Source organism: Primulina eburnea, chromosome 16, assembly GCF_022965805.1.
Source record: "Primulina eburnea isolate SZY01 chromosome 16, ASM2296580v1, whole genome shotgun sequence".
Classification (NCBI taxonomy): Eukaryota; Viridiplantae; Streptophyta; class Magnoliopsida; order Lamiales; family Gesneriaceae; genus Primulina; species Primulina eburnea.
The window spans coordinates 26,203,779-26,216,370 of NC_133116.1; the positions used below are offsets into that span (position 1 = coordinate 26,203,779).

General features: G+C 38.2%; 1 protein-coding gene across 1 annotated transcript; it reads right to left on the bottom strand.

The window, feature by feature from the left end:
• Positions 1 to 10,834: 10,834 nt before the first annotated feature.
• Positions 10,835 to 11,494, bottom strand: LOC140816133 (uncharacterized). The gene has a single exon (XM_073175203.1). The coding sequence runs from the start codon at positions 11,492 to 11,494 to the stop codon at positions 10,835 to 10,837; it is 660 nt and encodes a 219-aa protein (XP_073031304.1).
• Between the last annotated feature and the right edge of the window lie 1,098 nt (positions 11,495 to 12,592).

The following is a 12,592-nucleotide window of genomic DNA, read 5'->3' on the forward strand; positions in this document are numbered from 1 at the left end:
TGCCACCTGATGACCCCATGAGAGTCGGTAAACAAGTCAAAGTGAAACGCTAGAACATAGAGTCTCAATGTTGTCCCGTGTCATAAGGACTAATGGTGTACAACCATAAACTAGGACGTTTCCACTCGATAAGTGAGAACCACTTGGAAAGTCCTTTATAGAGGGTTGTTCAGTGCACTCTACCAGGAGCACCTATCTGCATGCTCGGACATCACAATGTTCCCTACCAATGAAACGTGGTACTCACATCGCAGATACTAGTCTCGAACTCTAGCGGCCTATATCCTTCTTAGCGGTGGCTGAATCGACTAGGAACTGTTTAGAATATACAGTATTCCAAATATGAGTATCGTGATACTCATCATATGAGAATCTCATATTCTTTCTACTATCTGTATATTCAAGGGCTTTATCTATGCAACTAGCATGGGTATACAGATAAAGATGTGCCAAAGTAATAATTTCAAATATTATTAAAATAAAGATTGCTTATACATAGAGTTTCATTGTGAACACTCGGCCAACACTTGGCTCAACGGGCACCTACTCTAACACTACAATGCATCGAATTCTATATGTTTCGACAAAACACCCAACCTTGCCACCTGATGTCCCCATGAAAGTCAGTAAACAAGTCAAAGTACAATGCTAGCACATAGAGTCTCAATGTTGTCCCGGGTCATAAGGACTAATGGTGTGTCACGCCCCGAGTCCGAAGCGTCGGTGACATCCGGCATTGTTTAACAATTATATTGAAAACAATAAAGCCTCGTATCAAATCAAACCAGTATTTTTCATAAATAAAGTATTGTCTTACAATGACAATGAAATAAAATACATCAGAGTTGCGAAATGCGGAAAACTTAAACAAAAGGGATAACTTGATTCTTGCTCTTGATCATCGATCACCAACCCCAGAAAGCTTCATGCTCCTCCTCATTTATTTGTTCTTCATTTTTATGTGAAATTGTAAGGGGGGTGAGTGTTTGGGTAAAACTCAGCAAGTGGGGGTCGATCGATTCCAAGATACATATAGAACTTAGTTTTCTTAAAAGGTTTCTTTAACAAACTTTCAAAACTTAACATCCTTAACTTAACATGACAGAAACGAATCGAATAAATGACAGAATTTATCAGATGATTCAGAGCAATTCAGAAACAGATCAAATCAAACGAACACATCACTGTTACTCATCTCATTTCCATGGTCAAATTGTCCCCAATATGTTAGTCCTCTAAGGGGTGAGGCCAGAACATGGGCTTATACCTACCAATGGGGGCCAGACAGAACATGGTTTTATACCCACCAATGGAGGCCAGACAGAACATGGTTTTATACCCACCAATGGGGGCCAGAACAGAACTACAATTCTCGTCTCATTTCAAATTCAAATCGTAACAGTGCCACAGAATTCAGACTTATCACACAGAACATATCAGAATTTCAGACGGATACAGCGGAATCAAATAATTTTGAAGGACAGAAGAAAACATATAATCGATCGAAATTTTAAACAACAAACTGAGATTTTCGAAAGAAAGGACACACAATCGTGCATGTCTTATAATTTATATGCAAAGTTTTAAATATACAAACAAAGTACATAACAAAAGCCCACTTACTTGATCTTTTATATGAAGCTCTTTCTTGAAATTTTGGCAGCACTTGGGCACGGAAAAACAACTCTGGAATGCACGAAAATGTGTCTTCCTTCTTTCTTGAATTCGGCCGAGATTTGTAGGGGTGAGGGGAACCAAAATTTGAGAGGTTGTGTGTTGTGTTTCCTTTCAACCAAATGAGTGGTATTTATAGGCAAAAGAAAAACCTTCCACCTAGCCACCTTGTTCGACCACTTGGGGTCCAAGAAAAGGTCTAAATGTGATCATTATTGTGGGGACCCGGACGCTAATCCATTCTTTAATCGTCTTTAGGAATATTTAATCATTCATAATAAACAGGGTCTAAAAATTTTTCTTTTAAAATGCAAAGCGGAAACGTAATGTAATTAAAATCAAATTACATGTTAAACACGAACATACAAATCTGATGTCATCTACAATAATCCAACTAGGTTCAACTACATGTCGGTGCTGAATCCTAAGTTGCTTCTGAAGCCCGGATCTCCACGCTATCAAATCCAGCCTCGTTCTCGTCTTGACCCCGCTCCTATCCCACCTATTGCCATGCACACATACAGACAAGACAACAGCCGGATAACTCCGGTGAAAATTACATTCTCAGTATAAATCATGTATACATGCAATCATATAAATCATATAAGAGCATATAACAAAAATCATATCCTATATCAACCTCATGATATAAATCAATAACAAGCATAAATCATATTCTAAACATGTACCCTAATCAGGAACATAATTCAATCTCTAGAATAAATCCTATTCTAAGCATGTACCAATATCAGGAACATAAATCAATATCAAGAATAATTCCTATTCTAAACATGTACCAATATCAGGAACATAATTCAATATCAAGAATAATTCCTATTCTAGACATGTACCAATATCAGGAACATGATCAATATCAAGAATAACTCCTATTCTAAACATGTACCAATATCAGGAACATAATTCAATATCAAGAATAATTCCTATTCTAGACATGTACCAATATCAGGAACATAATCAATATCAAGAATAACTCCTATTCTAAACATGGACCAACATCTGGAACATGATCAGTATCAAGAATAATTTCTATTCTAAATATGTACCAATATCCGGAACATAAAAGGACATGAACCATATTCAGGAACATAATCAACATCAATCAATATCAATCAATATAACTGTCACTCAAGCTCGTGACTCCACGTTTTAGACTAGACTCAATCCTAGTCTAGGGATCCCGGTTTCCAGATGTGGTATTCCTATATCGAATTCCGTAAAGGATGGAACCATAATCTCTATTACTCGATATAACCAGTGCCCTGGTATTCCTATATCGAATTCCGTAATAGAAGAATTCCAATACCCTTTACTCGATATAACCAAATATGGTGTTCCTATATCGAATTCCGTAATAGATTCCATTACTCGATATAACCAAACATCCAGTGTCCTGACCTAACCGTCAAGGACTGTAGCTCTATCGCTAATATCCTATCTTGAGACATCGTGCAATGTGCCGTGGCGATACCACCACTATCTGGCACTTCTGTCACAAGATAACTCGTCTAATACCTGTTATCTAATATCAAGAGAACAAGTATATCAATCAACTCAATGCAAATATCAATGCAATAAGGTACAGTATGTGATTTAGGGAAACTCGAGTCAAACCTCCCTCGAGTTGTGCAATCCCAACTCAACATTAATTTATACCTTTATCTTCTCGCTCAGAAGAAGAAGAAGAAGTCCCGACTCTATCTCGGTCCATTCCCAATCTGGTAATAACAGTTGAATAGATAAAATATCAATACACACTTCAATTCAATACCTGTTCTGATTAATACTCAAATCAAAACACATAATCTGATTAATGTCAATCGACATACGGTATCACAATCCAATCTAAATCAATACCGATTCTGATCAATATCAACCAACTGATGTTTCGACGACATAACAATACTGTCTGGATAATCCCGTCAGTCCAAACATCACGGATATAATACCAGAACTCATAATCAATATCGATACCAGTCATAATCTCAATAACAATACATATCCGATATGAATTCTCAGTTAAATTGATTCCAAAAATCATAACAATTACAGAAACAGTCCGTTCCTTAATCTGACTTCGATTCTATGATGTCTAACATGACAAGAACATCATATATGGATCCTATTCAATTCTGACAATAGTTTAATTTCAAAACATGTCAAAACATAGCAAAACTTACGTCCAGTCGTAGCCTACGTCGATAGGAATTCAATACTGAAGTCGGATTTGAAATCAAACGGACGGATTGTTCACAATCTCCGAATCTTCCCTCGGTTCCTTGTTCCTTCCCTTTTCTTATTTTTGCAGGAATGAATCGTGTATACATATATTTATATATATCCATATATACACACGTAGCACCATTTAGGCCAAATGGCTTGTCCTTGTTCTGCATGATTGGCGCATATGCGCGCCCAAAATCCGCGCATATGCGCCGGAAGTGCTGTCCAGCTTCTGGACTACTCGCGCATATGCGCGCAAATCGTCGCGCATATGCGCGAGACACACTGCCTCCCGCCTTCTCTCACTCGCGCATATGCGCGTTCATCTCGGCGCATATGCGCCCAGGGTTCAGGACCTCCCGCGCATGTGCGCGCTACACTCGCGCATGTGCGCGAACTGCTCTGGACTTGCTGTTGGATATTCACATGGCGCGCGCATATGCGCGCACACTTTCCGCGCATATGCGCGAGACCTTCGGGTCACGCACACCTAGCCCTTCCAGTTCGATTTTCTTCCATCTTTCCCGGTCCGATCCGTTCCGTTTATAATCCTCTCAAGTAATAAATAAATCATTTCCGATTAATCTCCGATTACGGTAATTATACCCAAATCATTTCAGATTACGGTAATTAAATTCTGGGGCATTACATTTCTCCCCCTCTTAGATCTGAGTTCGTCCTCGAACTCTCACTAAATTAATTACGATCTATCAGAAGAAATGTATAACAGAGTTTAACATCCAAACTCATTTCCTTAACATCATTCTGAAGTATCTTTCTTTCCCGGATCTTGACTCCAAACGGAAAACACTCATTTAAGAAGTATAATGTCATAATACTACTTGAAATGATTCGTGACAGAATCAATCGTAAAATATTGGCTATACAGCATCCGTATATACCAATCGATAACATATAACAATTCAGTATCTAAGTCAGAGATATATTCAATCTTCGGTTTCAATACCAATAGTCATCGTCCAACGTTGGCTTATTTAGTCTATGCATTCTGATCTATCAAATCCGATCTCAAGTAACACTGCAATATCATTTCCATGCGAAGGAAAATAGCAGTTCTCACTGTACAATACCTCGACTAAAGCTATTTCGATACTCATCTAATAGCTATTATTGTACAATAATTCACAAGCGACAATAAATCATGTCAATTAGTGCTAAAATCAAGCACTATATTTCCTGGATATCCTCCAGTATCAGGATAGTTCACTCCGACTATCTGTCAATATATAAATTATAGCTAAAATTCAAGCTATACCCTCAGCCAAAAATATAAAATCAAACGAAAATCACAGTCTGATAAAATCAACTTTGGCATCTAATACAATCTGACCCCTGTTTCCGACCTACCTCTCAGTCGTCTGGTCATATCAGTACGTCATCCTGTACTATATAACATAGGCATATTTGAACAATCGTTCAATCATAATCACATCACAACCCCATCTAAGAAAGATTTCCGTAGTGTCATCACACAGTCTATAGAAATGTACTCCCATTTCTATTTAGAAATCAATAATCAAGAAAATCAATCTAAGAGTTTATATCTGTCTGTCTTCATCTGTCAGCGATTTAGACATTTCAATGCAAATTCTGACATAACTGATTTTATATGTTTATATCAGAACTGTCCATTCGAATTATCACACATTTCCTGTTACCAGAATAGTACTGAATCTACTACTGTGTGTATCTGACAATACCTGTCATTCAAATCCGAATATCTGACACAAACAAATCAGCTAATCATATAAAATAAAATATTACCTACCTGGTATTCGGCTCTGACACACTGTTCTGACTATCAAAATCAAGTTCTGAACAGTCTGATTCAACTTCTGAACTGCTTTAAATCCTCAAAATCAGTTCTGACTCGACTGCACTGTATATAATCTCAACGGTTCATAACAATCGATATCAAACACATACTCAGAGTGATAATAATATCGGATCAGATTCAGAATATCAGTACGCAATGCTGATCTAATGACTGCATAAGACACAATCTCTGACATTTCTGACATCTCTGAAATGCTGCCATATTCAATGTCGTTCTCAGTCACTGATCACTATCTCAGCAGTACTATAATCAGTCAGTATACCATCTTCAGATATCACCGACTTTGAATACAGTCTGTTACAATCGAGATTCATATCCGAACAATTCTGTATACAACAATCTCAGTCCCAAAATATTCAATTCAATCATACGCTGCGAATATATCAAAATGTCATAGATAAAACGAGCATAATGTCTTCAGAATATTGCTGAACACAGGATTTATCAATCCATCATTGGAACTGAAGTACTTTCCAGAGAAACATATATTCAAATGTAACTCTAACTCTTAGACAATAATTCTTTCAACTGATATCTCAATTCTTTCAGTTCAATCAATAGCAGTCTATAAAAAAAAATTCTAAAATGAAACCAATACCTGGAATCAAATCCAGACTGAAATCACTCTCCCTAATCCAGGACAACCTCAAATCTCATCTGAAAGACTATAGCAAACTTCCTGCTATTAGTAAATCAATTCCTGATAAGCTCAACTTCAGTCATCCACTGAATACATAAGGAATTATTCCATTCCTTTCGATAATCATCGAATCATCACGATACAGATATCAAGGAATTCAAAATCGAGAATCCCTACCGTATATCATTCATTCATTGGCCATTTCAGGTCCGAATCTTACCATCTCCTGGCAAGACTTTATAATAAATCTGTACTTGTTCGATATATCAATATCAATCATGCAGTCATCATCAGACACTACAAGTACAAGCTAGTCTAATTCAATCTCATTCTCAACTTTCTGCAGTATATGATATATCACAGAATATCACTCATATCAATTCTTTTCCCAAAAAGGTAAAGAACCAATACCACAGTAGATACAGAACCAACAGGTAAAGCATATATCAGTGCCACCCAATCAAGGATAATCACACCGATTGCATTAGTATATATCAATACATATGCACCATAATCATAAAGGAACAATACCTGCCACTATATCATCAAGTGTGTCCTGGGTCTGTTCCTTGATCACCATATCCAGATGATCCAGCTCCCTGAAATCCTCGGGAACCTCTCAGTTCTAGTACTCCTTTGGGTGTAATCCACCAACTTCTGGCAGCTTCTCGTAACTGAGGGAATACCAGTTTAATTCTCTGTTCATCTGTACAATTAAGTAATTCGAACAGTATTTCTATGTCATCCAACCAGTTCTCATACTCTTCAGACGTCCCGATACCACTCAGAATCGGCGGCTGAAATAACTGAAACTCTTTCAATTTAGTTTTCATCTGAATTTCTGATACATCTATCTGATCAGACGAAGTACTACCCCTTTCTGAAATTCTTCTACGAGGTATATCTGATGATCACAGGAGTCAGTAATCACAGGAGATAATCAATCTCAATCCCTTTCTGATCAGCTTACCTTCTGATCAAAATTGGTTCTGATTTATTTTCAAATCAGATATATTACCAAATCAATTCAGATATTCAGGTAACGTACATTTAAACGCAATAAAACATGCTGGCATGCTAGCATACTCAATGTAAATAAACATAATACTATATCACATGCTAGCAATCAAAAGCAGGAAAGAAAACTCAGTCTACCCCGCTCACTCTTTTCTATCTCAGTGCTAAGGAACCTACAGTTCAAGGACCTACAGCTCTGATACCACCTGTTGTGGGGACCCGGACGCTAATCCATTCCTTAATCGTCTTTAGGAATATTTAATCATTCATAATAAACAGGGTCTAAAAATTTTTCTTTTAAAATGCAAAGCGGAAACGTAATGTAATTAAAATCAAATTACATGTTAAACATGAACATACAAATCTGATGTCATCTACAATAATCCAACTAGGTTCAACTACATGTCGGTGCTGAATCCTAAGTTGCTTCTGAAGCCCGGATCTCCACGCTATCTAATCCAGCCTCGTTCTCGTCTTGACCCCGCTCCTATCCCACCTATTGCCATGCACACATACAGACAAGGCAACAGCCGGATAACTCCGGTGAGAATTACATTCTCAGTATAAATCATGTATACATGCAATCATATAAATCATATAAGAGCATATAACAAAAATCATATCCTATATCAACCTCATGATATAAATCAATAACAAGCATAAATCATATTCTAAACATGTACCCTAATCAGGAACATAATTCAATCTCTAGAATAAATCCTATTCTAAGCATGTACCAATATCAGGAACATAAATCAATATCAAGAATAATTCCTATTCTAAACATGTACCAATATCAGGAACATAATTCAATATCAAGAATAATTCCTATTCTAGACATGTACCAATATCAGGAACATAATCAATATCAAGAATAACTCCTATTCTAAACATGTACCAATATCAGGAACATAATTCAATATCAAGAATAATTCCTATTCTAGACATGTACCAATATCAGGAACATAATCAATATCAAGAATAACTCCTATTCTAAACATGGACCAACATCTGGAACATGATCAGTATCAAGAATAATTTCTATTCTAAATATGTACCAATATCCGGAACATAAAAGGACATGAACCATATTCAGGAACATAATCAACATCAATCAATATCAATCAATATAACTGTCACTCAAGCTCGTGACTCCACGTTTTAGACTAGACTCAATCCTAGTCTAGAGATCCCGGTTTCCAGATGTGGTATTCCTATATCGAATTCCGTAAAGGATGGAACCATAATCTCTATTACTCGATATAACCAGTGCCCTGGTATTCCTATATCGAATTCCGTAATAGAATAATTCCAATACCTTTACTCGATATAACCAAATATGGTGTTCCTATATCGAATTCCGTAATAGATTCCATTACTCGATATAACCAAACATCCAGTGTCCTGACCTAACCGTCAAGGACTGTAGCTCTATCGCTAATATCCTATCTTGAGACATCGTGCAATGTGCCGTGGCGATACCACCACTATCTGGCACTTCTGTCACAAGATAACTCGTCTAATACCTGTTATCTAATATCAAGAGAACAAGTATATCAATCAACTCAATGCAAATATCAATGCAATAAGGTACAGTATGTGATTTAGGGAAACTCGAGTCAAACCTCCCTCGAGTTGTGCAATCCCAACTCAACATTAATTTATACCTTTATCTTCTCGCTCAGAAGAAGAAGAAGAAGTCCCGACTCTATCTCGGTCCATTCCCAATCTGGTAATAACAGTTGAATAGATATAATATCAATACACACTTCAATTCAATACCTGTTCTGATTAATACTCAAATCAAAACACATAATCTGATTAATGTCAATCGACATACGGTATCACAATCCAATCTAAATCAATACCGAATCTGATCAATATCAACCAACTGATGTTTCGACGACATAACAATACTGTCTGGATAATCCCGTCAGTCCAAACATCACGGATATAATACCAGAACTCATAATCAATATCGATACCAGTCATAATCTCAATAACAATACATATCCGATATGAATTCTCAGTTAAATTGATTCCAAAAATCATAACAATTACAGAAACAGTCCGTTCCTTAATCTGACTTCGATTCTATGATGTCTAACATGACAAGAACATCATATATGGATCCTATTCAATTCTGACAATAGTTTAATTTCAAAACATGTCAAAACGTAGCAAAACTTACGTCCAGTCGTAGCCTACGTCGATAGGAATTCAATACTGAAGTCGGATTTGAAATCAAACGGACGGATTGTTCACAATCTCCGAATCTTCCCTCGGTTCCTTGTTCCTTCCCTTTTCTTATTTTTGCAGGAATGAATCGTGTATACATATATATATATATATATATATATATATCCATATATACACACGTAGCACCATTTAGGCCAAATGGCTTGTCCTTGTTCTGCATGATTGGCGCATATGCGCGCCCAAAATCCGCGCATATGCGCCGGAAGTGCTGTCCAGCTTCTGGACTACTCGCGCATATGCGCGCAAATCGTCGCGCTTATGCGCGAGACACACTGCCTCCCGCCTTCTCTCACTCGCGCATATGCGCGTTCATCTCGGCGCATATGCGCCCAGGGTTCAGGACCTCCCGCGCATGTGCGCGCTACACTCGCGCATGTGCGTGAACTGCTCTGGACTTGCTGTTGGATATTCACATGGCGCGCGCATATGCGCGCACACTTTCCGCGCATATGCGCGAGACCTTCGGTCACGCACACCTAGCCCTTCCAGTTCGATTTTCTTCCATCTTTCCCGGTCCGATCCGTTCCGTTTATAATCCTCTCAAGTAATAAATAAATCATTTCCGATTAATCTCCGATTACGGTAATTATACCCAAATCATTTCAGATTACGGTAATTAAATTCTGGGGCATTACAATTATGGTGGCTCAAAATCTCATTAATTCCTTAATTGTCACTTTGGTTTTCTAAAGAGTCATTTCCTGCATCATCAATATGCCTTAGTCCTTTAGCTCCTCCCTTAGCTCCTTCATGGGTTTACTCAAAGGTTATTTCTTGCATACTTAATTTGTCCAAATCTTTAGCTCAACTTATAGCTCCCTTTTGAGTCTTGTTAGGACAAAATTGGTTGAGCTTCTTCGAGCTGAGGGATCGAGTCCTTGAGCTGGGGTTGTACTCCTCCCGTGACAATACTTTGATGGACGCGATTACTTATATCTTGGCCTCCTGTTGAGTTAATCTCCGAGCTTTGAAGCTATTTCTTCGAGTTAAGTTAGCTGAAATCTAAGTTAATATTCAAGTTATCTAGTTGGAACGAAAATTTTAGAGCTTAGTTTGAGTTAAACTTCAAGTTCGTACTACTTACTTGATTCGCCTTGGAACATAAAATCCCGGGTTCTCACATCCCTCCCTCCTTGTTGAAAGTTTCATTCTCGAAACTTACAATAGCTTGATCTTTCGAATATATGAGGGTATTGTGATCGCATTTTCTCCACGAGTTCCCAAGTTGCCGCCCTTTCAGTGTGATTTGACCACTGTACCTTTACATAAGGTATTGTCCGGTTTCTCAACACTTGGTCTTCTGAGTCCACTATTCGGGTAGGGACTTCTTCGAATATAAGTTCTTCGTTGAGTTTTCCTTCAATCATTAGTGGTGTAACCTTGAGTACATGACTCGGGTCTGGAACATATTTCCTCAGCTGTGAGATGTGGAAAACATTGTGAATTCTGGACATACCAGGCGGAAAAGCTAGACGATAGGCTAAGGTTCCCACCTTTTCCAATATCTCGAACGGTCCCACATATCTTGGATTTAACTTTCCGGATTTACCGAATCGTACCACTCCTTTCATTGGAGAGACCTTGACATAAGCCTTTTCACTGATTTCTAATTCCAATGGTCTCCTCTTCAAATCGGCCCAGCTCTTTTGTTTTTCCTGAGCTGCCTTGAGTCTTTCCTTGATCATGGCTACTTTGTCAACGATTAATTGAACATGCTCTGGTCCGGTAACAGCTTTTTCTCCGACTTCGTCCCAATATAGAGGCGACCTACACTTTCTACAATACAAAGCTTCATACGGAGCCATCTCGATGCTACTTTTATAGCTATTGTTATAGGCGAATTCTATCAGGGGTAACTATTCACTCCAATTTCAAGAAAAATCCAGTGCACATGCCCTCAGCATATCCTCGAGGGTTTGAATTGTCCTTTCGGTTTGGCCATTAGTTTGAGGATGATAGGCCGTGATGAGAGTAACTTTGGTCCCCATAGCCTTTTGGAAACTTTTCCAAAATCTTGATACAAATCTTGGATCTCTGTCTGACAGTATACTTGTCGGGACTCCGTGTAGCCTCACTATGTTGTCCATATACAGGGTAGCGAGCTTATCCAGGTTGTAAGTCATCCGCACCGGTAAGAAATGTGCCGACTTAGTCAATCTGTCAACGATTACCCAGATTCCATCATGACCTTGTCTTGATTTCGGTAGCCCGACTACAAAGTCCATGGAGATATTATCCCACTTCCATGTTGGTATTTCCAATGGCTGTAAAAGTCCTCCAGGCCGTTGATGCTCTGCCTTGACTTGTTGACAGATTAGGCACTTGGAAATAAAGACAGCCACGTCTTTCTTCATTCCGTTCCACCAGTAATTACTTTTTTTTAAGTCTCTGTACATTTTAGTACTCCCTAGATGTACCGAAAATCTCGATTTATGTGCCTCAACCATTACCTCTTCTCGAATTCCATGGATGTTCGGCACAAACAATCGCCCTTTCATCCAGAGTATCCCATTTTCATCAATTTGAAATTCTGGAACTTTTCCTTCTTGGATTTGTTCCTTAATTTTAAGGATGGAGGTGTCTTGACTCTGCTTCAATTTGATGGTCTCTCGGAGACCTGGTTGCACTGATAGTGAAGATAAACTCACCTTCCCAGGGTTCCTTCGGCTCAACGCATCTGCTACCTTTTTTGCATTACCCGGATGGTAATTGATTGACAAATCATAGTCCTTGAGAAGTTCCATCCACCTTCTTTGCCTTATATTTAATTACTTTTGAGTGAAAATATACTTGAGGCTCTGGTGATCAGTAAAAACTTCGCATTTTACTCCATAAAGGTAGTGCCTCCAGATTTTGAGCGCAAATACTACTGCGGCTAACTCCAAGTTATGAGTGGGAAAATT

Excerpts from the sequence above, each read along its gene's own strand:
- LOC140816133 (XM_073175203.1), bottom strand. The coding sequence starts at position 11,494 with ATGGCTCCGTATGAAGCTTTGTATTGTAGAAAGTGTAGGTCGCCTCTA.